The sequence below is a fragment of the Bacillus rossius genome, chromosome 1 (genome assembly GCF_032445375.1).
Source record: "Bacillus rossius redtenbacheri isolate Brsri chromosome 1, Brsri_v3, whole genome shotgun sequence".
NCBI classification, from domain to species: domain Eukaryota; kingdom Metazoa; phylum Arthropoda; class Insecta; order Phasmatodea; family Bacillidae; genus Bacillus; species Bacillus rossius.
Window position 1 is genome coordinate 153,917,550 of NC_086330.1, and position 26,640 is coordinate 153,944,189.

Consider the following 26,640-nt stretch of genomic DNA (forward strand, 5'->3'; position numbering starts at 1 on the left):
AAACCAAATGCAAAAAATGGTTTAACATTTATGTTGGACTGAAACTTGAACTTTTAATGTACCTATTTGGTTCGCTATCAAATGAACACTTAAGCAGTCCTGCCTTTTATCTTATTTTTTTCTACACATGAAAAAATGACTGCTATGTAATCTATTCATGTTTACAAACAAATCATGTAAAGCAGTGAAATTTTAATAAAATAGGTTGTTTTTGCAGCAATACTTACTCCAAATGCACAGAGCTGAAACTGAAACCATTTTTAAAAACAAGGGATTATTTTTCTTTAAAATGAGTTAAGTTATGGGCAGTTAAGTTTTTTTTTTCAGGGTTGGTTTAAAAACTTTAATATTAGAAAGAAACCGTAGTCAATCACATCTTGCATGTTACCACATACAGAAACCCATATCCATGATCTACAACATTCTTGTAAATTTGTCCAGTGTTAAGGGAATCTAAAAATTTGACACACACAAATCACAGCCAAAAAACTGTGGGAACAAAAGAATGTATTCACACACTGGTATGCATCAGTTTGTTAGCAACATCATCTCACCAAAAAATTCAATGTTCAAATTTTTAGAATTAGTTCATCTTCATTTATTTAGTTTAGAATAACATTTAGCAGGAAAATACCATTTTAACCATCCCTGCATGATGGCAGTTTCGCCTTGCTCTAAAATGCCACCTAGCTCCATGCTGCAACAGGAAAGCGGCAACTGTCGTCGAGTGCTCACCCGATGATGGAGTGGGTGGCCATGATGAAGTCCGGCTCGGAGACGGAGCTGGACTTGAAGAACTTGGACTTGGTCTGCACCTGTATGTACTTGTCTGGGTTCATGACGCACAGCCGGTACGGCACGCTGGTGTGGGAGCCCCCGCTCAACGTCTCCTTCAGGTGGCTCGACACCTTCTGGAAGTCCTGGCTGTCGCACAGCTCCTGGATTATGTGGTCTATTATGTCCTGCGACAGTCACAATGTCCCCTCCTCACAGCGCATGACCGTCTCTCCGTACTGGGGCGACCGACAGGATGAAGCACACGAGAAACTACATGCTAACCCGGATATATGAGGCGTAGCAGATATGAAGGGCAACAATGGGCCGACCAATAAGATGAAGCACACAAGAAACTACATACTAACACAGACATGAAGCACTGCAGATATTTAGGGTTAACCTGACAAAAACTCAAAAATCTTTATTTTCGAAAAAACACATTGAACACTATAGCAACTAAAGTAAATATTTACAGGAGTAGATTTTACCTTTCATACTCCAAAATATGCTTTAAAATTAAAGAGAGTAATGACCATGATAGATGTGAATATTTAAACTTCTGTCTCTTGAAACTTGTTCAATAATAACATTTGTTCCCAAAATGTTGGTGGGCATGTTAAAAATTTTAATAAAAAACCCTCAATGGCTCATATAAACTCAAGATAACATAAACCCCCATTTAAAGTCTCATGATTTAAACTTTTTCAAGAAACATAAGCAACATAAACAAAATAAAACTGTTTAGTCAGTATATGGTATACTCACTTTGTTAAGGTACTGTGAATACGTAGAAGATACTCCGCTTGTGTCGACGCTGATGATCTTCCCGCTAGGTTCCAGTTTGGTGGTGAACTGCTCGATGGGCGTCCCTATATTCTTCTCACTCTGAGGCACCCTACGGGCGACGCACATCAGGCACGGACCGACTTCGGCAGACTCCGAGCTCACGCCACCACCATCAGTCTTCTCACTTGGGAATGGGAGGAGTGTGGATGTCACCTGCACACGTGGTGAGAGAACAGGTACCCTACTGCTCTGCCACACATCCACCGCCAAGGACAAGGGTGTTGCAAATAGTGTAGGTAGCTGAAGGTACCTCAAAAAAGTACTAATCACAGTGAGCCAGACTACTTATCAAAAGTGAGCTGTGTACTAACTGCAAATAAAAAAAATGAAATAAAAAATCTGTTATACACTGCCCAAGAATAGCCTAAGAACATTGGCAATCCAGACACTCGTGTTCACAAACAAAAGTTTTTCCCTCCCTCTATAAAAGGTAATTTCATCCAATGTTAATTTCATCAGAATGGAACAGGTTACTTTGACCTCTCAAACCACCCCTCCTCCTGGATCTACTAGTGTAATACATAAAAACAAATATTAAAATTGTTTTAAAAATTTAACTCCAAAAATTGTTTCCACATGAAAATAACTTTTAAAATATCTGCATATGCATTGTGTTTCCAAAAAACATAAACTTCCATAGTTAAATAACTCCTGTTCCAAACTACAACTGTAAAAATGAACACATTTTCATTTGAAGAAAATAAAACTCTTTTTCAAATAAACAGTGAGGAACAATTAAGATGCACATTCCCTTCATGGTTATCAAAATCTGCTACAAGGATCCAACAAGGCCAGCCAGACCAAGTGGCCACAAAAACAAGAAAAGTGTGGACGATGGCAGGAAACAAATACTTCAATTATGGAAAATCTGCCGTCTGTAGTGCCTTTCACCATTTGCATGATTAACTGTAGTTTTAATGCTAATGAAACTGTGAGTTTCAAAATATTAAAAAAATCTGAAGTATAAGAAAAATACTATTCTTAACCCTATTTGAAAAACCAAAATGTCGAAACATTATTGGACATTTAAAGAAAATATCCTATGCTCACACTAACCTGCATATTTTCATACTTGGATACACGTTGTTGCTTTTCTTCCATAGTTTCGTCCTGATCATCAGGAGGCTTAACCAGAAAGCGACAACAAATATCCTTGCCTTTGCTATTCGCCGACGACTCACTAGTCCAAGCTGGAACAAAAGCACCAAAATAAAATTTACACATGATAGTTACAATTTCCATTAAATTTTACTGGCATTGATTTGAATACAGTATAACCTATATTTGAATTTGAAACAAAAAACATTTTTGTATAACACAGTAACAGCAAAAGTTTATTTATAATTTTATTCAGCTACCACAAACAAAATATTTTAATTTGCAAGATAGTCCAAATCATGCATTCTAAACTTACTATGAGTTAAAACTGAAATTAAAAAAAAACACCAAAGAGACCATGATAGTATACAAACTACTTTAATCTTGTCGTCATACACTCGTACCACAGCCAATTAACCAATAAAAATGACACCTAAAATGAATTTTAAATGCATATTACTTGATTATCAATATTTAAAAAAATTTATTCAGTGGGACAGTATAAACAATAAAATAATACTGGCGAAAATATTAATCACTCGTACTATTTTCAACACCACACACAAATACCACTACAAACATGGCTGTTCCACCAAAATTAAAATATACAATCCCCAAAATATACTTGGCCAGTGGGGAAAAAAAAGGGAATAAACTAAAAAACCACATCCAAACACAACTAAAATTTCAATTCAGAACATTCATTCACAAACATTTTCACCCAAACTGACATAAGAGGCCGAAGAAATCATATGAAATGCAAAAAGCATTCTAATAAAAGTAATTTCCTTGAACAGTGTTTTCAGGGTCTTGGCTTCCAAAGGAGCTTGGAATTCGAAGTTGAGAGCACCACACCTCTCATAAAAGCGACAAAAGGTGTCATCACACCACCAGTACCTATCGACATGGGCAGCAGGCTTGCACTGAACCGAGCGTGGTCTCCATGGTGAATGATGTTGTAGATGCTCTCTCCAACAAGATCATCCTTGGCATATTTGATGAACTGTGACACATTCTCCGTCACGTACTCTATCTTCCCATCCGTGTTCACCACAAACAAGAAGCCCTCTAGGGCCTGTGGAAATAAATTACAGATTAACATCTGAAAAACAAAACTCAGGCCAGTTAACATTAATTTTCATGGACATTTAACATGTGTGGATGCAAATAGTTGGAGAGGCACACAGAGCAGAAGTATATTTTAAAATAGCTATAAAAATTTCATGTTAAGCAAAATTCAAATAACTGCAGTGACCATAATATTTTTATAAAAATAAAAAAAATCCTAATGTACACAGTTGTCAAAATGTATTACAATGAAATATAATATACAAGTAAATAGTAATAAGGCCCCAAGAAAGATCAAGGAAGATAAAGGAAGACCAAGGAAGACCAAGGATGACCAATGAGAATGTGGGAAAACAGATAGTTAAAGAAGTGTGGGAGAGAGCTGAAGAATGGAACAGAGAGAAGATAGGAGGAATGGTGGAGTAACAAAGGAAGATAGAGGAACTTTTCTTTGCTGATCCGGCCACAGATTGGAAGCAGTTGATGATGATGATTATTATTATTATTATTATTATTATTATTATTATTATTGTAATAATTTTAATGCAAACAAATTTTAACAAACACGAGGTTTTAGTGAAACCAATGACAAAAGAGTTATTTTTAATGACTGAAATAAATTTTATCATAAAAAGCCAAATTTGTATTCACATCATCAAGCAAAAAGCATAAACGATCTACAAATTTAGTACAATATTTTTTGAAGGTTGAACTGATATGTCAAAAGCATACATCATTTAGTAAATTCTGGATTTAAAACTCAGTAAATGGCATCATAACAATTCTGTTCTTACTAGATTTCAGTATTAACAAAACAAAATGATGCTGAGAGTGTGTAACATCAAGCATACTTCTAAAAGCAAGGGTCCTATCACGTCGTTAGGCAAGATAGTGGGTCTAGATGAAGAGACTTCTCCTTGCTGAACAGCATCACTACTTGGACCTTCCTGCTCCTTTATATGACGAATCTGCAACATAGATAAAAAAAATATATAAATCCAATTCCCTCATGCATTACATCAAGTAGGAATAAATATACCAGTATACTAATACAAGATTGAGGTCAAACATTAATTATTCCATCTTCAACAACTTTAACAAAATATTGGTTGTGATCACTTAGTCAACCAAATATTAAATGATAAAACAGAAAATATTAATTAATGCCAACAGTAACTAACATAAAATGTAAAATTAAATTAATATCTAAAAAAAAAGGGGGGGGGGGGGAGGGGGGGGGGGGCTCAAAGAATGGAATAAACATAAACACACTTGTCAAAAAATTAAAAGAAATTAAAGACTATGAAATTTTTTTTACATAAATATATGCTACGAATGGTTTAAGCATATAAAAAATGAAATAGCATTATATCTTCATTCAGTTCTCTAGTGTGACAATAAATTTGGTACAAACCACTAACTCCAGAAAAAATGTTCAACTGTTAGGTTAAACTGTGGCAAACTTTGATGTAATAAATCACTTTTTTAATTTTTAATCATTATTACATTACCATTAAAATCCCTTAAAGTATATATGGCTATTTTTACACTGTCTGTACATTAATAAAGATCACAGATTTTCGCGGCCATTGTCTGGAGTTGCTTGACTCCTGGGTTTTAGCCGCAAAGGCAAAGATATCACCAACGCTTTGGTCCACCTTGCAGTCACCATCATCTGGGTAACAGTTACCAACTGACACGGATACAACCCAGAGACCAAGCAACTACTGTCTGTATATTTAGTGAACATTTAAACATCAGGTCATATTAAGAAGGAACAACCCAAATAATATTTTCAAAAATATATATGCTTTCCATGCAATATAAAGAACAGTACTGTACAACATAATTATGACTTTAACTGGAAAAAAAACATGATAAAAATTTGATATGTAAAATAGGAATAGAAAATCTCAACACAACAACGTCATATATGTGACTTTTTTTTTTTATATAGTAGGTAATAGAAAAGACTGCAGTGAAAATTTTTCTTGCAAATGAGTAATGGAAACATGCCTAAAAAATTAGCGACTAACAAATTACATTGTTACAAGTGTTAGTAAAGTGAAGCCAAATAATGTGTACCACTGCTAGATTAAACCAGAAAATTGATCTTATGACATGGTGGACATAAGATCTACTCCATGCTTTCTATGGAGAACAAAAATATATTTTTTCAATAATGTGCTGATCTTTCAAACTTCCCTCCCCGGCATTATGCTATCCCAATGGAATTAACATAAGAATTGCATTAAAGTTATTTTAATAAAGTTGATTGTACTGCAATTGATGTCATCTATAACCCAAAATACATTGACCAAATTTGCACAGTATCTACCTAATGGAGATTAATTAATTGTGACTGTCACTATTTCTTGTTCCATAACGCACTGTGTCATGACTTACCTGGTTGACAGTTTCTTGGAGGATGGCGCACTTGTCGGGTTTGACGGAGCGCGAGCTCATGTCAACAAAGCTGGCAGAAATCAGCTCAGCCAGCTCTTCAATATAGATGTTCTCTTGCTCCCGTCGCCGTTTCTCATTAAGGCACTTATTGCTGCAACACACACACCACGTGTTAAGATGCTAAAATTAACACAACTACACTGTTACATATTCCGCAATTAGAGCAAATTCATTTTTTTTTGTTTCTACCCTTTATTGTTAATATGCAATTTTTTTCTAGGCTTGAGGTTTGTTGTAGTTGGCAGTTTTTAAATGAATAAAATCATAGATGTGTAGAATGTTCAAGGTCGATAAGTTTGTTTAAATTAAATACTGTTTGAAGTGTTTATAGAAGTCAAGGTGCAACAGGGAAAGTTGTAGTTACCCAGCTAGCTTCTACAAGCAATCCAATAGCATTTAAAAAGCTTTAAAAAACTACTCCAACTTAACTATGAGCAAGAGAATAACATAAAAAAAGCACTTTCACTTGGTCTGCACAATGTGCTTTCTACCTAGATATTCTGTTCAGTGTTGATAAACATCCAGGAAGCAAATGCACATATACAAAATTACAGGTGCGACCATAAGAAGCCTATTAATGGCCACTGAGGCAGTGGCACGTAGTGAGAAGCTCCTGTGGGCCAAGTGCTGCTCCAAGCCCTGTGTGAAATGTGACAGCCATGCAGATCCTGTTCAACGTGTGTGCACAGATGCAGACACAAACATCTGAGGTCGAAGCGCCATGTTTCCCAAGGGGAAACTGCTGCAATCGCGGCCCTTTATATTTCCTAAATTCAAGTAAAAATTTTCTACATGTTGAAGTATTTGCTCAAGAGAAATTAATAATTTCACTTTAAGTACCTTATAAATGAAAATCAGTGGATGTATTGATCCAAGATAGTGATAACGTACAGATGGTGACAGAACTTCCCGAAAATGAATTTGTCGACTTTGAAGAGGACACGAGGTCATTGTGGTCCTTCTAATCAAAATAATATAAAAAATCAAGCTGTGTCAGTTACGGACACTGTACAGGCTTCGAAATGCCCCAGCATTACCAGACAATACTAAAAATATTCAGGAGGTTCAACACACTACTGCCATTAAGTGCTCAGGTATGCAAAAAATAATAAGATTCAGTGGTGCAAAATTTAAAAAATGCATTATATTACCAGCTAACTCATAATTAAACTCATAAGTGAGTGAAGTGTGATATAGAGAAGTGGAAGAAAGAATTTTTTTTATGAATTTGGTATGGAATATATATTTTTAATTATGTTATTTAAGAGCCATTCCATTTCAATTCAGGCAGGAGCGTGTCAGGTCACCATCTCGGATTTGCTTTAAAAAATTACAGCAGTTACAACCAGTGCAGACAAGAAGTATGCCAAAAGGATTTTGTCCCAAAAAATTTTTTCCCCATGTTATAGCCTTTTGAAGTTGGTTCGAAATCAAAAAAGGTGGAAAAAGGGGTGTTTTTTAAATGAGCGGCATTTCAAAACTATTTTACTGATTTTGTTGATTTTTTTTTATTTTGTACCTATTATAGTGAACTACAGAGTGGAATAGTTCCAATGAGCCCAACGACAATATCTTTAAGGGGGGGGGGGGGGGGGGAAACTAAAGAATTTGGCAAAAAATTTGAATTTTTTTGAATTTTCAAAAAAAAATTTTTATGTGGAATAATCAATTTTCATAAAAAGTAATTCTGGTAATATGTGGACCTATTACAGTAGTTTTACAGGAAAAATTGTTTTTAATTCTATGATGCATGGAATTATTAAAATTTAACTTTAAAATTTTCAAAATTTGACAAAAGTGCCATTTTTGATTGAAAATTACTCAAAAATCCCATATTTTAAAAATCTGAAAATTTGTAACTTTGTAGTCCTCACCTTTAGTAATAGCATGCACTTTGTTGGATAGTGTGTTTTTGCCTGTAAACATTTCTAGAATTTTTTGAAAATGTAATTTTCTTACATTTTCTAAGGTCTGCACACTCAATTAACAAATGTTTTGTTAGTTTCCAAAAAGTGAGATGTAATTTGTAAATTGGGGAAACCTTGGGAATTACAAAAGGAGAGTCTGTGTATACATTATCACATTAACATAATATGCACAATACATATACACACATATAATACATATGCATACTCTTTAACTTGCATGAAAACCAAAATTTCAAAGTAAAATTGAAACCAACAATATGTACCTATAATTAATTATATGTAGACTGCTTACCCTTCCTCAACTATATGTAACATATATTGACAAACTTCCTAAAATATTATTTGGCTGATTAAAGACAGTAGATCTGCTGGATCTTCATCAACTCAGCTTTGTCGAAAGTGTGGAGTCTTGCTGATTGTCCAAGTTGAGTAGGATTGCTTACTGCTAACAAAACATTTTGTAGTGGCACCGGACATTCATCCTTCTTCTTTCCAGATTCCTGTGGCCACTGAAACCCTTTAGCTGAACCATGGGGATGCATAAAAGACACTGTCATGTCGTTCAACTCTTTAGATATACCAGTGATCTGTCCCATCCACCAATTCTGATCGTATACACAAGCAACGAACTGGCCTACTTGGAAATCATTTATTGAATAATGTGTTTTAATCTGGTTAGATTGTACAACTATTTCTATTTTATCTTTAATTGTGCGTCCCATGTATGTCTCATTTTTAATCAGCCAGTAATGTTTAGATTGTATTCCAACAACTGGTTTTACAGTAGCCCATTCTTTTTCCTTAGATGACCTATACGTTTGAATTGTTTTACTTTCAAGAGCCAATAGAGTTATCTTTGGTACAAGGTTACCTACTTCAGCAACAAATGAAGCAGAATCTCTAATGGCATTAACACACTCTGCCCGAAGATTGAACTTAGTTGCAAAGTGTTTACACAAACCACCTATTGCATCACATGCACTTTTGCCATGCCCTGTAGCAGAAAAAATCCATTTTTTTTCAATAGTTTGAGTATTTTTACATAGTTCATACAGCTGAAACCTATTTTTGAAATGTCCAGCTGCCCCATCTGTAATGTACACTATTGAACTCAAAAGTTCTAACTGACAAAATTTTGAAATTTCCAGTTTTATAACCTCTAAAGCACAGAGAACGTGAGCAGAGTCGTGAGCTATATCATCAGATACTATAACAAAACTTCTTATTTCCGCACCAAAGTATGCAACACAGGTAAACAGTGAAAGCTGATCAGTTTGCCAGTGGTAAGTTTGGATTTCATCAGGCAATACAACTGACCAGTTCTCAGCAAAATCAAAATGTAAAACAAGAGCATTATTTTGTTGGACAGAACTTCTTGCTTCAGCTATTCCTTCCCTTTGTATTTTCCTAATGTAACTGTGAGGAATAGCTTTTTTAACCCAATGCCTTACATGTTCCAGAAAATTATTTACAGATACAGTTTTTTTTATGAGGTCACCATGTTCCCAAATCGCAAATGTAACTTCTTCCCCTTCATCCAAGCCAAAGTTTTCAACAGTTAATGTTTCTGTGCCAGGACAGTCTCCACACTCCTCGAGCCAGCAATCTTCATTCCTTGTTTCGTCACACAAACACTTCAGTAGAAGATAGTCTTCATCAATTTGGTTATTTGTTACATTTCAAAGAGCTACACAGATAAGTTGCATGTTACTGCAGTAAATACAAGAACACACAGTCTGTTCTGGCTGAATTTTCACCCATCTTGGTCGTAAGGCATAAAACTTTGAAAGACTAATTTCTATAAGAGGATTATCTTTTTTGAATGCTTTGCATGCCTCTTTGATGGACCTTGTCATGAATCTTTTAACCTTTTTTACTTTCTCGCCATTACCATCCTTAATGCAAATAACATCTTTTTTGTTTGGACTTTCCCTTGAACAGTCTTTACTATCTTCTAGGTAATATGATAATGCTAGATCTTGTACCTGTGTAGGTAAAGGATGTCCACTATAGGGGTCAGGTTGAGCATAAATTCCCTTATTTTTTATAACTGTGCGACATTTATCAATGAGGTACTTTGACACTGAAGGTAATTTTTCCTTCAATACAGTTTTACTAAATGTTTGTGGTACCAATGTTAGTAGCTGTACTTTTCCATTGTAGTTACAAGTATGAAGAGCTGAGTCAATATTCGAAAACCATAGACTACAATTGACACACACAGGCATTTCATCATCAGACTCACTTGAAAGATGCACGTGATATATGTCTTGTAATTTGTTCACAGCAGAAGTTTTTAACTCATCAACTAATTTTATCTTCTTTTTCCTCGCATAACCTTCTCTCCTATCCAATCTCACCTCTGAAGGGGATTTCAATGGTGATACTTCTACATTTAATGTTTTAATGAGACTGCTATTTAAAACACTTACTAGTTCATCCTCCGGAATAAAATTCTCTGATGTGGATGTTTCTTCTGCATCTTCAGCAAGTTCCAGAAATTTCTTTTTATAAAAAGTAACACAGTTGCTACACAAAATATCATTTTTATTTACTGAAACAGATACACCCACAAACTTTTGAATATCATCTGCTAAATCATTCACCTTACACATCCTCACACATTTACTTTTATACACACTTTTTTTGTGCCTTTTAATGTAGTCCACACATTTAATTCTCTCCGTACTATGAAAGTCAGACATGATTTAGTTCACTAGCTGAACATCACCCATGAACACACACAACACAACTGTAACAGCAAAAGTTTGGGAATTCCCTTGTAGTCTTGTAGTTGATTCCCCCTATGGTCACCAGGGATTTCCCTCAAGCTACCAGGGATTCCCCTTACAGCAAGCGCCTGGGAATATTCAGATAGGGACTCCCCCTTCATATTTCCCAAGGTTTCCCCTCATACAAAACCAGTTACAAATTATCACATACTATTTAGATACCAACAAAACATTTATTAATTGAGCATGCACAACATACAAAAGGTAATGACATTACATTTTCAAAAAATTCTAGAAATGTTTACAGGCAAAAACACACTATCCAACAAAGTGCATGCTATTAATAAAGGTGAGGACTACAAAGTTACAAATTTTCAGATTTTTAAAATATGGGGTTTTTCAGTAATTTTCAATCAAAAATGGCACTTTTGTCAAATTTTGAAAATTTTAAAGTTAAATTTTAATAATTCCATGCATCATAGAATTAAAAACAATTTTTCCTGTAAAACTACTGTAATAGGTCTACATATTACCAGAATTACTTTTTATGAAAATTGATTATTCCACATAAATTTTTTTTTTTGAAAATCCAAAAAAATCTAAATTGTTTGCCAAATTTTTTAGTTTCCCCCCCTTAAAGATATTGTCGTTGGGCTCATTGGAACTATTCCACTCTGTAGTTCACTATAATAGGTACAAAATAAAAAAAAAATCAACAAAATCAGTAAAATATTTTTGAAATGCCGCTCATTTAAAAAACACCCCTTTTTCCACCTTTTTTGATTTTGAACCAACTTCAAAAGGCTATAACATGGGGAAAAAAATGTTTGGGACAAAATCCTTTTGGCATACTTCTTGTCTGCACTGGTTGTAACTGCTGTAATTTTTTAAAGCAAATCTGAGATGGTGACCTGACACATTATCTTGCTAACTGCCTGAATTGAGGTGGAATGGCTCTTAAGACAATTATATTTTGGTGAACTTTTTAACTATTTCAAAATAATATAAACCTGTTAGTTGTAGTAAAACCATAAAAATCTTGGTTTCATAACAAAAATTATTTGCTATTACTTTTTTATAACTAAAACTTTTAAGCTAATAAGAAATGTTCTTAATGTTAAAGTGTGTGTGTGTATTTCCTTGTATGTTCGAAGCACTTGATAGATGTCGATGTAATGTAATTATGGTTTTCTATTCATGTAATACTAGGATACAGACTATTGCCATATTTAATAGTTTGATCTTCCTTTTAAAAGTTAAATAATTTACTTAACTAGTGTGTGTATATAAATTTTTGAAGACACTGATTCAATTTAAATTTCATACCCAATTTCTTATTGATTATGCTACACATGGTTATGACACTTGTGCATAATATACTTTTGCCTAAGAAATAACAGTATATTTTATTTTTATCCGATTGAAATATTTAGTATGTTCTTAATTATTAAAAGACATATTTTTATGAGAGGGTGGACCTGTGGAGTTTTCATTTAGGATGTTGGGAAGTACCTAAACTGTACTCTAGAGCTCGAAAAAACAGTGTAAATATTAATGAAGGTGGTCAATTTTTGTATTCACTGATAGGAGAATACGAATACGTGAATATCCTATATATAGTTATGCTCATCATAGACTTAATGATTGCATTAAACTTTGGGCTAAATCATTTTTATTGCTCTTTGCTAACCTGTACCTCCTAGCATTGCGATTTGAGTCAGTGGTACAACTCTGTTTTCATGCACTTATAGTGTAATATTTTCATTGTTCTTTGCTAACCTGTTCCCCCTAGCATTGCTGCAGAGTCAGTGCAAACATAATATTTTTACTACATTTCGGTGTTGGATAAGCCATTTTCCTGCACATCATCGGTGAGTTAAGTCTCTCAAATGTATGATTCTGTGTGTTAGTTGATTTATATAATTGTGTGTGAATGACTGTGTGTTTGACCATTATCTTCTCATATATATGAACATTATTTTTCCACAGGCATGCACAATATCTTTCCTTGTGCCATTCTGTGTTTGAATGATTGTCATAAGGTAGATGAATGGTCTTTCCTTTTTTGTTGGTATCACCTTTATATGCAATGAAATATGAAATACATATTTTATTGTTCAATCTATCTTCACATGACCAAGTGTATGTGGCTTTGTCATGATCAAGAGTTGCACGTCAAGTGAAAGTGTATATTGAATCAATCAACAGTAAGGACGATTATTGAATCACCAGAGACAACTAATGTGCTTGCAATATATTTAAATAAATTGAATTTGTAATAAATATTTCATGTATATTAAAACTAAGTGTTTGTTATATTCATCATTTTTCAATTGGTTAAAAATTAAAATTTATCTCTACTATTAACTAAATTTAATAATTAATTTTATACACAGATTTATATTAATCCTATATATAGTTAAGTTCATCACTGACTCAGTAACACCAAAGAGAGATGTACACATTGAAGACAAGTGTATCATGAAACACAAATAATAGCCTACTTCATAATGATGTGTATAAAATATAAAATGGAAGTGGAACAATATAATAACATTTTAAATACAGCTATATAAGTGAAACATGACTTAATTATTAAATTGAAGTTTTTGTTTTATTCATCATTTATCAATGGGCATCTTAAGTGGCTTACAACCTCTTAGTATGTACATATTCACACTAAAATATTGATACACCTGAATTCATATTCACAACTGCAAATATAATATATTCATATTCATGGAAAATAATTTTTTGCAAATACATTCATATTCTTATTTATGAATACAAAATATGACAGTCACTGGCCCAAGATACTCACATCTGCGACTGAGGCTTGGTATCTGATTTTTTTCGTTTCTTGGTTGAACCCCCTGAGACTGCAGTACTCATCTTGACCCACAAAGGGTCTTGGAGGTCACATGGGCCAGGCCTAAAACAAGAAGAAACAATACAGGGCACATTAATTACACATTAAATATATACTGGGACTAAGACCATTTTCATACCAATAACTCAATCATATTTCAATGAAAACCTACAGCTTCAATATGAGACTATAAAGATTGCAAAGTTGCCAACAGTTCATTGTAAGATGATTAATGACTTTTGTATCTAATAAATAAGACAGTATCATCTCATTCCCAGACATTATTGGTGATTATTGTCTGTAGAATGCAAAGTGGACATCACTATTAGTTAAGGTAATTCATTCTAAGTACTTTTGTGAGCATGATATTTAATAGCACTTGTTCATTTCAGAAATTTCTCTGAAGGATGAAAGTACTCTAGCAATAATACTTCAGTCATGGCTAAGAGTTTTCCGTTTACTAGGTCTGAAGAAACAAAACACCTTCTGGCTTGCTTTGTTTGTGACATTTACTGGTGAGTTTAAGTAGGATGAAACATAATACAGTGGAAAGTTTTTTTCCAGCATTCTATGGTTTAGCACATTCTATAATCCTGCACCAATCTAGCAGCTTGCCTTCAGTTTTTTTTTTGATAGATTCTGGCGGTAAACCATGGCCCCCAAGTAGCATTACTGTGCTGAGGGCATTTTTAGTTCATGCAAGAGTTTGTTACTATCAGTTTTAATTTCAGCAAAATTTTTCTTATTTTCTAGCATGTTAATTTTAATATTTCACAAATTCACTTTTGGTATTTAAGTTAAACTATACTGATGCTCGAAAATCCAGAAAAAAAAATGCTAATGTGGCGTGGCTGTGGTACCCAACTTTGTGGATTGAAGACCTCTCACATTATGTGTTATTCATAAAAATTCTGGCACATATTAACAATTTAACACTTTTTTTGTGCTACTTGCACCATTGTTTTATAATTATGTTTTAAATTTTCATAACAGGGCAATGCATACAATTAAACATCTGCAGACCTAATTTTAACATTTTTTAATAGCTAACATCTAAAATCAGCAAAACCCTAAAATAAAATTCATAATTTATTTTCTCTGAGAAGTAGCAGTCAGCTACTTTTTTATAATATTCTGGAATAGTTGGTGGTCTGTGAAGCACATTTCCTGTCTAAATATGAAGCCTGCCAATTAATGTTACTTCAACTGCTCATTTGTGAGTTAATTTAAATACAGAGCAATAGAAATTATACTTTCTGAACAACATCTGCCAGAATTGTTAAGAAATATCACTGTGACTAGACGGCGTATCCAACCAAAATTAACAACCCGGTAAAACATACATTGATGCATAACAAGGCTTGAGTTGTACAGAGTGGTGACCAACCTAACTGTATTTATAAAAAACTGTTTTGCAATATAAACGTTTAATAGAATTTTTTTAAACAACACATTGATTGCAATCAGGTGAACAGCGAAAACAGATTTGACTGTGATTCAAATTAATACACTTACTTGGTTTAATTAGCATCAGTAATGCAGATTATGAATAAAAATCTAATTCATAAATAAAACAATGTTACTACATACTATGAGAAATTACTAATATTGCTTGTAGCTAAGATATTGCTAATTTTCATGTTTATTTTTTCCATGTTTCCAGAAACCTTGATTATTACGATAAGTATACGATGTAAACATTGAAATACAGCAATGTAAGGGTGGTATTGAAAGATGTTCAGGTAAGGTAGCTGTAACCTAACTCGGCGGAAAACGCATCAGCAACCATTATAATAAACGGTGCCCCTGTTCGAGGCTATAAACTGGTTTCAACACATTCTAGTGGACATTTTGAATTCATTGATACAACTGATACGGAAAAAATACTAAAGATAGAGGCACCATCACACAACAATAGAACCACCTTTCTTATTTTCTCAAGTACTTTTTAAGTTGCGATTATTTATTGTTATGACCATTAGCATGTACAAAAATGTATCCCAGGTTAGTTTCGCTATAATAAAGTTTAATTTGTCACACCAACTCCCTTGATACATCCATCGGTGATCACAAAAGTGACTATATACGAGTTAATGGTGCCAGACGAAATCAACGAAAAAGTGAGCTCTGCGCATGCGTGGAATTTAGGCAACAGATTGGCAACGACTAGGACACCAAAGTCCGTTCCCTAAAAATAAGTGACTGGACGTGTCCTATCGTGCACTAGGAATGCGATTAGGGTACAGGTGTAGCATACTCAACACCTATACTAAGAAACCACAAAAGGATTACAGGTGTCAATTTGGCTACCATGAAAACTACAAGATTTAATAGCTCTAAATTTACCTCTTCCATGACGAAAGAATGTGAGTATACCATAAACAGTGGCACATTAGTCCAGCAAGTAGTATAAGACATACTAATTTAAAAAAAAATTGAGTATGTAATTAATCTGTAGTAAAATGCGTTTGATGAATTATTATTATATAAGATCTTTTGACGGGATATTATATCAAATGTAACGTAAAAAGGTTGATTAAGTAGTATTCTTGGAATACCGGCCTAAGAGATGTAAGGTGCGATCGCGCGCCACGTCATGTAACGCCGCCGAAAGAGCGCTAGGCCGCGCCTTGCGTCAGCCCCTACTCGCGGCGGAGGCACGTCCCGCAGATTACGTCCGCTCCGTCCTGCTCCGTCACCGCGCACGAACAGTTCGCTACGGATTAAAAAAAAAATTAAAAAAAAAAACAATGAACCGATTTGCTCAACGTGTCGCGTGTGCGCAACGTAACCATACTATTCATACTCTATATGTGGTTTCAAACATAGAATAATAAGTACAGACGAATTGCCAAAACGAGAATTCTACGCCCATGGCCAACAGTACTGCCAAAGTCAGCAAATGGAAACACTAGCCACATGCTTAGTTAAAATAATGAAATATATCAAAATGCGTTAGAAAAAAATATCAACCATCATAGAAACTGAGACGTACAAAGTACAACGGAATATTATACCCTCAAAAACGTCCTGGACTGGGTTCGCTATCACACTTTTATTCTGACAGTATATTGGCCAAATAGACCTACAAAGTTATTTTATTTTTATCTTGCAGCCCGCGTGCATCGACCAGTGGCGAATCCAGGATTGAGTTTCTTTTTTACCTACCCTTAAAAAAGTTTTATAACAAAAAGCAGGAAGCAATCAGTAGCCCGGACATTTCACCTTATGATGATGAAACTTAACCAAACTATATAGTTGTCAACATGTTAGTGTTACCTATGCATTACCAATTTTTATTTCAGACCTGCAAATAATGTACAAGCATTGCAATGAGTTTATTTACATCACGATAGGACTGGCTGGGAGAAATGGGAACCTCTCCTCTCTTGAGGTCCGACACTCCTTCGCGCGGTCTATGTCAGCCGCTGTCGCTAGACGTTTCCTGAGAGGGGTGTGTCCGATTGTCATATAATCAGGACACTTACTATCGAACACACTAAGTCTAAATCAGACGAGCGGAAAGAAAACGAGACTTTGTGAGGATCAACTTTAGGATGGAAATACTTTGTACCACAGAGTTTGAACTCGCCACGCTATACGGTCAGTAATTTATGTAAATTTCCGTGGCATTTTACTGAAATCTACCGTACATTCGCGGAAATCTGGTCCGTGATTCACAAAAGCTGGTTCTGATCTCCGTATTTCGAGTGGCCTCGGGAGTGGCGGCAGAGCCACGCCGAAGTCACACAGTGTCACTAAGCCAGAGAAGCCCTGATATGCTCGGTCCTATTGAGTTGAGACTGGCACGCCACCAGAGCCCGTGTTTCAAAAGAAACGGACGAACACACTTGAAAGTCCTCAGCATGAGGGGAAGAATGCTATTGTTCAGATTTACAATTGTATTAATAACTATTTGTGTATTTTAATGGTATGTATTTGAAAGTCGTGGTGTAACTATAACAGTACCAATCTAATAATTATTTTAATGTGCACATTCCTTATCACGGAAATAAACATATTTTTCGATTTTGTATTTTCCTAACCCATTGAAGAATTAAAAGGAAAACAAATATAAAAGAATATTCCTTAACTTCAAAACTTTGTTCTAATATCCCTCGGAGGTTTCTTCCAATGATGAGTCGTACGAAAAAAAGAGAAAAGGGGGGGGGGGGGGAGTTTGACAGCTTATAGTCTTGGCAATGGTAAAACAGTAGCCTAAACGTATTTATTGAAAATCCAAAAAGCATACAAAATTGTTTACTACCACACAATTTTGATGTGTAAACAAACATCTTCGTTCTCGGTACACAGCATTTCGTAGTCGATTGGAACGGAAATGTCTAAACACGGTGCTGCAATCTGTGTAAATATCAGAAATTTCGAACAGATGGCAGATTCGCGTGATTCGTTTTTTATATTCACTTTTGCAAACATCTGGGGATGCATTGAGCGTATTGGTGTGTCAAACTAATTTTATAATAGTACAACAAACTATCATTTAATATATTATAATTTATAGTCATAAAAATGACAACTTAAAATATACGCACTACAATTTTTACAATCCGTACTTAACATTGAAATGTAGAGATAACGTTGCGTTCGTCATACTGTTGACATAAAAAATTGTTAAAGACTACATATATTTGACACCATGTTTAATAAAAGCATATCGTAATGACATTTTTACTGGTAATAACTAATCTTGAAATCAATTCAATAAGGTTGTTTATTTAAAGGAAGTATTTCCAGACCGATTCCTGTCGTTAAAAAAAAAAAAGTAAATATACTTCGTGTTAAAAATATAATTTTTAATGTTTCAGGTTAATTTTGTTTTAATGTTCTCTATTGGACGGAAACTTTTAGTTGGAAAAATACTTAAAAGATAGCACCGCATTCGTAATGCTTTAGAGAACCAACAAAATGTTAGATATCTTTGACACCATGTTTGTTCCAACAAAATTTTCCTGGTTAATAAAATGATAGGTATTTTTAAAATTGCGAAATCTTGTTATGACTGTTCAAGTTTACAAAATGTATATAAACCCGGATACTTTCACTACCTTAAAGTTTACTTTGGCACACCAATACGCTTAGTACATACTCCGATGTTCGCGAAAGTTAATATATACGGATGCATTTTGCTCCACATGGGTCCGACATCTTGAAGACTTCTGCTCGTGGCTAAAGCAGTTTATACATGCATGCGCCTTGTACTTTCAACCTGCAAAATTTTCGTAGTGTAATGCGTGCTTGTTTCATTGCATTTCTGGTGGATAGTAAAATTTAATTCTCAACGCGCCTCAAAAACGCAGGCGATGATAATTCCGGTCAGGGAGGAAATGTCACAGGTTCAGTGTTGAGGCATTTACATGCGGCGCGTTCGGTACACCTGTTGTTCTGCTAGCCCTGAGAAATCAATAGTACCATCTTGTTCAACAGAATTATAATTAGGTTTTAAAAAATGGGTAAAAAATTACAGTTTCAACCGAAAATTAATACTTTTCGAACATTTATCACGCTCAGCATTATTTTAAAGAATTCTTCGTTAAAATGAGAATACGTATAATAGCTCGTTACTGAGGTTCGATGTTAAACATCACTGGCGCGTACCGAAAGACTCGCTCACGTAGTTACACACAGAGCCAGTAACTTTAAAACAAACATACATGATATACAAACTGTTGATTGCATTCAGCCTCGATTAGAAATGCGATGAATGTTTGTGGGTTGGAGCGCCGAGGACAGGCCGCGACACAACAGGCCCGAGCACCACGAGGCGCCACGCCTGAGCTGGCGGGCCGGGCGTCGCAGCTGAGGCCCGTTCTACAATGTCAGGGAAGCGAAGAAGAATCGCGTAAACGGAGACGGATATCAGGGATCAGAGTTTATACAATAGCACGCAGACGGAAGACGGACCAGTAAGGACTAGCTCGGCAAGGCTTAGCTCGTCCGTATGAGTTGCTCCGTACGACCAATATAAGCTGAGTAGGCCTACTTGGCTGCGGCGGTAGCCAAGTTTGTTTTATGTTCTAAATACGTTAAATATTGTTTCAAGTACAATAATATCTATTGTACTATTACTACAGTAGTTTTTTTTATTATTATATATTGTTACGTACTGGAAAGCAGAGCCGTGACGCGTGCCAGATACATGTGCGGTCCTTCTAGCGGTAGCTTGATCGTAAAGTAAAAAGGGGGGGGGGGGAAGTCACCCGCTCTGCACGGCTGTCGTAATTCGTGCATACCTTCGGGGATTAGCGCGGCTCAACCTAACCAAACCCCCTCGACGCTGTCACCTATCCCTTAGCGGCCTGGCAATTATGCGGGCTTACTGAGGCCACCGCGTGAAATGGCATGAATACGCGCCACTTTTCTGGAAGCTTCGAACGTCGGGTCGGCCCGGGTTGACGCAAAACGTCACAACCAATCCCGTCCACTCCAGAAAGACGGCCAACTGGTTCAAAAGCTGCGACGCCAGCCTCCGCAGGAGTTCCGAAAAAGCGAGTCTAGCGAAGAGGGCGAGAGACAACCCCCCTCCCCCCTTAGCGAGCGACGCGACAGGGCCGTTCGAGTGCGAACGAGTGTGTGCGGACAGGCGCGAGATAAGGGGCGAACCACTGTTGAGCCTGGCTCCAGTGAGGAGTGCGAACTGTGGACTGTACATATACTTAATTATTTGTGAACGGCCTTTTTTAAGTGCGATGAGTTAATTAATAATGTAAATATTAGTAGCAAATGAAACTGTATAAAATTAATTGGGCTCATGTTACGAACCAGTTTTCCCCACTCGTAACAATATTTACTTCTGCCCGTGCTATTATTTCAAAGCATATCTATATTTTTTCATTAAATTAATATTTCGTAAATTTGAAATAAAATATCGTTGTTTGCATTGGTTACGTTTCCGTACATTATGGAAGCAACAGACGCGATAGCGAAACGTTCCGCGAGATCCGTGCCATTGTAGAACGGGCCTAAAAGCTTTAGCAGCAAGCGGAACAAGCGGTCATGCGTCCACGCAAACCTCTAATAAAATTTTCCTCAATTCCCACGACCAAAAACCCTTTATTTCCCTGACCGTTGTTTTTATAATTTACCCTTGTTGCAATTAACTGACAAATAAGAAAATCCTCCAACAACCCCACCTCCCCCGCTCCCCCCCCCCCCCAAAAAAAAAACCATCCTCATGTGGCATAGTTCTCTCTTCACTTTAGGCTATTTCAAAAAGAAATTTGCTTGCGCCATTTCATAATGTTTGTGGCTATGAAATAAACACCATCTGGACTTTCAACACCCACTTTATCAACAAGAAAATATTACACAGTAGTATACTAATAACCTTTTGTCAACATGCCTTTACGCATTCACTGCATAGGGTTATCTATTAACTGAAGAAAAAATGTGTGACAGTAACTAAACACTTTGTCAATATACACCCTACCAAATGTTTTTTTTTTTTTTTTTTTTTTTTTTAGAAATTAATTTTTAAAATCTCAGGAAAACCACTTAGTGAGCATCACAAAACAAATTGGTAGGTATAGAGTGCATACCGACAAAATAGTTTGTTGTGGCTATAAAATATGTTTTATAAAAGACTCCCTGTACATACGACGCATGGCCATAAATAATTACGAAACAGGGAACCTGGCACCGAAAAATCTAGAATTTAAATATACATTGGCTCTGAATAGGTACGCATGTTCAATTCTTAAATTCTTCGAACGTGTAGCCTAAATCTCACTATTCTAAAGTTGCATAGCTGACAGACAAAAAATAACTTGTGCAGCTCTTTTTTCAGAACAGTTCACCAGAGACCGTTACACTAAGTTAAGTTTTTTTTATTAATTTTGATGTGATAATATTTATCCGACATTACATAATGTTGAGTGGTTAACCACGATAGTTTTCTTTTTTCTCCAAATGACAAAGATAATATTCAAAAATGTGTTATTTCATTTCAAGCAACATCATTTTAACGAAGAAATTTTTTATAAAAAAGCTAGAGTTCGAAGGGCATTTATAATTTTTGTTAATAAATCACATTTTACTACTGTGATTCAAATATACTGTATAATTAACTTGACAAATTGTAAACTAAACAAATGAAATAGAAAAGTAATGAATTTTATTAAACAAATTTAATAATTTGAACAAAGGAAAACACTTGTAGGTTTTCATCAAATAATTTTATTTAATGATAAATGTTTATTTTTTCTCCTGTTGGTGTTTATTCAGAAATTAAGCTCTGAATATTTCCACATTCTTACCTTCATGCTTCAGTGCCTACTGTATCTTCTTTAAGAGATCCACAGCTGCAATCCTGCTTCTTCCAAGACCCGGAGTCTCAACCACCCATCGATGACGACATGCGGTGGGTAGTTCCTTCTCGCTACCCTGAGAAACTACTGCTCAGGGTATTTTTTTCTCGCCCACTCTTCCCAATACTTCATTTATTTGTGTCTCTGTATGTCTACTTTAGTTTTATTTTTTTTATTCTCCAGCACCAGTTCTCTAAAACATCCCAGGTATTTGCTCTTTTTCCTTCCTTGCTGTTCAATAACCTCATCCTTCGCCACACTTAATCAGTTTATTCCGACAACCCACGATTGCGGGTCACTAAATGGTAAATGTCGTCTTCACAGCAGACATGCTTGGATCAGCCGGCTCTCCAGGTACTTGAACTGGTCTTCATTTAATCATCCACTCGATTCCCCGCAGCGGATACGCAGGTTTCCTCTAACGTATAACACTACGTCATTAATCAGGGCGTCTAGCAAACCTATGATAATAAAAATTCCCTGACTTCCAGTTTTGTGAAAAAATTCCTTGACCACTGATATTCGTTGGACGCTAATAACTATCCAAAATTAGAATTAAAAATCGCGACTCAATCATAGCACACTTCAGCACTGCATCATAATTTCAATTCTTTTATTTATATAATGTCAAAAGAACTGATGTCAATGCGCGTAATCGAGATGTTATATACTTACGGACGAAAATTAATGTGATAAAAACCTTTTTGTAACACTTTTATACAGACTGGAAAGGGGAAAGAAAATGTGTACGTGGCAGGAACAAATTAAAATTAATAAATGCTGTCACTTTAATTTTTCAGTAACATAAAAAAAAAAAAACCTGACTACCTAAAATACCCTGACCACCCTGTTAGTATACTCAAGTTTAGATACAAACATAAAAACGCCAATAAAATTTTTCGAAAGAAAATGTAACACTGTATGCATCGCTACATAATTTATTCTCGAATTCGAAATGTATAATTTAAGAGGTTACTGACGTTCTTCTTAATTGCATGTTATGAATTATGGTTTAAGGCTCCGTCTCACACAGCCTGGTATTAGTTTTATTCTAAATAATTAGTTACGGGCTATACTTTAAATTCAACATGATATCTCTCTCATTTGTTGTTCTGCCGCAAATATTGTTATACAAATATTCACCAAATGTAATCCGGGTGTAAAACATCGCATAAGGGATGAGAATTACGAACAATTCGCACCATGAGTACAAGACTATCGTAACTCAAAAATCAGTGCAATACTACCACAACTCATTTGCCATAGTCTAGCATTCTTATATACAATGTTTTCCAGAGTGCAACACTTCATTATTTGCCATGAGTCCCGTGGAAAGTAGATATAATATCGCGACAGTCTTGCAGTGCCTAGATAATGATATTTTCCTGCTTACGGTAAAAATACCTCGCAAACTCAATTTTTTGAGTTACGATAGTCTTGTACTCAGGGTGCGAATTGTGCGTTTCTTACGTCTATGAAATTACACTTAGTGAATATACGTAGTTGATAATATTTGTGACAGAACATAAAATGCAAGCTGAGGTTGAAATTACAGAAATAGCCCTTGCAGCAAAGCAATGACATAAAAATAAAATTATATTTCCTTTTGATACCGAGCTTCAACAACCCATGTTGGTTTTTGACATGACTTTTTTTTTAAAAAAAAAAGTCTGAATTTTGGTGGGTTTTCTGAAAATAATTAGTCTAACAATAAACTTGTTAGAATTACGCCCAGTTAAAACCCTCGCTTAGTTAACAATACTTAATTTTTCCAAATGAAATATTTATATATTACTTGTATAAGCTAAAATCTGGCCGTGTTTTGTATGTGCGTGCGCACATGTATAAGAACACCAAGTGCATCGCGCCCCCACCCGGCCGGAGCAGAATCAATACCGCCCGATGCGCGGCCCGAGTGCGGTAGGTCGCGGCACTAACCTCGCCCGCGCGCCGACCACACCCCCTCGCTCACTCGCTCCCGACCGGCCTTCCTTGCATCTCACGTGCATGCCCCAAGGCACGCCACTTTCATCCCTTTCGGCTCATCTCTGTACGCACGTACAAAAAATACAATTGATCACGTTCACGGAATACAAACTCAACCGTTATAGGCCTACTTCAACAGCAAAATGACTCCATGGGATCGGGAAACGAAATGCTGCCTATTAACTTTAACATATATGTATCGAATTTAAGTTTCCATGTTGGTATAAACAACATTTTCTAAGACAATATTATAGTGCTCTGTTTGAATTAGAGGGGCAGCTTTTGTGTTGTTTGGTTGCAAATATTTTTTTAAAAATGTATTGGGGGAAAAAAGGGGGCGGGGGGAGTAAAAATTTATTAGGTTCGGGAGTGGGGGTTAAAATTCCCGTGGAAGAAGTTCAGTTGTGCAACCTGTACAATTTTCCTAATTTTAAATTAGCCATTTGTTAATAATTTGGTGTGTTTTTTTATACTTAAAAGAACGTGTCAACAGAAGTTTACATAGTTTTAAAAAGGCCGGTAGCCGATCCTACAAATGCTAGGAATACTCATTTCCCGCCTTGTCGCCTCTACATGCAAGGCTGTAGACTGGCGGGTTAGTCTTCTCGTCTTACATAGGGGAAACTATGAGGTTTGAGTTGTAACAATATTATTTTGCGTAAAATGAAAAAAAAAAAAAGTTAATGTGAGTGCTTTTAAGAATCTCTATCGCGTGTTTCATGCCTGAAATTTTTCATTCTTTTCAGAAAACCCGCGTTTTACTCATTAACACTTTTCAAAAAACAGTTTAAAAACGAATCACGGAAACAGAACGACTCATCCGCCCTCAACGTATTGTTAAATGATTTTCGTAAACAGACTCCAGACGGGTATCGTGTATTTTGATCGGTTTTTCAATCGAGTGTGTTGTTTTTTCTGAAGCTCTGCACACGGCATGTGCGCTCGGGCAGGCACTACTGCGACCGTAAAGATTGGCTGTGACGAGCCCGTAGTGAGCCTATACCTGAGCGTGTTATTGCCCGAACACCGCCGACTGTGTTTGGGAAACGGTCCGCGTGTTTCGTAACCTTTCGTTACTTCCCACTAACTGTCAGGTCGGGGGAAGACATAGCAGAGAAAAGGTCAAAGTCAACAAAAACACAGATAACGACCGACTCGCCACGACAGTCGCCCGACCACAATCGACGCAGCACTGACTGTTCGGCGTCTTTAGCATCAACACCGTCTGCCATGCTGGATGTTTTAATTTTACTCTATATTTTCCAGTAATTCGAGATATTAATGAAGAAATATTTCGAAAACGCTACTCTAAAAGTACACTTGTGCGCGTTGTCCAAGTGATGGAAAATTAAATGTTATGTTACAAATAGTAAAAAATATTTTTGGTGTAAATACTTGCCCTGAAACGCGACAAAATACGCAACTAACAATTAAATGCAATATTTCGAGTGGGAAATGCGCATAATGACGATGCCTGGCAAGGTTGCGTCACAGTGCAGTGTGTGCCGTGCCGGCAGTAGCGAGTCCTTGGCGACCGTCGTTATCGCGCACGACTCGCGCGGCGCGGCGGTGTCGTTGGTTCGACCCCGACTACCGGCACCTTTAGAATATTACGAGCACGTGATCGTCGATAGCACTGTTTGGAGCCCAATGCAATCGCCTTAAGGCTCGCTCCCACACGCCATGTGGAATTCGCATTTTTTTCATCACTTTTTTTAAGGGCTATTTCTAAAATTTAAGTCCCGGAAGTGATGATAATTACGAACACTTGCACGCCTTTTTAAACGCATGGCATTACACTAGCAGAATATCTGCTTGAAATATTTGTGGCAGAACAACGAATGCAAAAAAGGTATGAGTTAAAATTTGAGAAATTGCACTTAAAAAATGTAATGACAAAAATTAACAAAAATCAAAATGGCTGTGAGGCCGAGCCTAGTCATCTGTACCACCATGCGAAAATATTACAGCACTCAAAAAACTATGATGTTGCACTCTCTGAAAATCTTAAAGTCTCGTTTCTTCCGATTTTTAAGGGGAAAAAAATGTCGATATGATTGCTAGCAATCAAGATATGGCATTATACGTAAAAAAAGAGAAAAATTAATCAACGTGTCATAGTTCACTACACTGCTATGTTAACTTCAGAGCACAGAAAAATTTAATGTTTACTACCGATCTTTGACTATTTATTGCTTAAGAAAATGTTTTTAATAAAAACACCCTGTCGCAGCTAAAAAATCAAGAGGAATTCTGTATTAAGAATTACCATGATAGGGGGCGGGGAAACGTGGTTTGGAGGGGTGGTAGGGGTTCGAGAAAGCAAAACGCAACGCAGCGTAAGACACGGCAACTTGGTTTCTCCTACCAGGCAATGCTTCAGTGGGATGAAGAGGGGAGTGAAGGAGACACTGGAATCAGCACCGAGGACGTACAGATGGAGGGCGCTTACCGCGGTGCGGCGACGTCCGGCAGGGTCCTCGCGAGCGCGCACTGCATGTCCGCGCGCTGCCACGGCCGGCGGGCGAGTGCGGGGCGAGTGCGGG

The 26,640-nt window shown here is 36.1% G+C and overlaps 1 protein-coding gene across 8 annotated transcripts in view; it reads right to left on the bottom strand.

The window, feature by feature from the left end:
- The window catches only part of LOC134546312 (nuclear receptor coactivator 3), a 616,306-nt gene that overhangs the window by 120,980 nt on the left and 468,686 nt on the right, over window positions 1–26,640 (bottom strand). For 7 of the 8 annotated variants that reach the window (XM_063389041.1, XM_063389038.1, XM_063389042.1 and 4 more), the window contains 7 exons: window positions 13,737–13,847; window positions 6,196–6,346; window positions 4,641–4,757; window positions 3,619–3,796; window positions 2,680–2,813; window positions 1,543–1,776; window positions 736–962 (listed from right to left, as the gene is read on the bottom strand). In XM_063389041.1, coding sequence (XP_063245111.1) covers window positions 736–962; window positions 1,543–1,776; window positions 2,680–2,813; window positions 3,619–3,796; window positions 4,641–4,757; window positions 6,196–6,346; window positions 13,737–13,807 — 1,112 coding nt within the window. In that variant the 5' untranslated portion in view covers window positions 13,808–13,847. Of the gene's footprint in view, window positions 1–735; window positions 963–1,542; window positions 1,777–2,679; window positions 2,814–3,618; window positions 3,797–4,640; window positions 4,758–6,195; window positions 6,347–13,736; window positions 13,848–26,546; window positions 26,610–26,640 lie in introns of those variants that run through there. The other variant, XM_063389039.1, reaches the window with a different exon arrangement.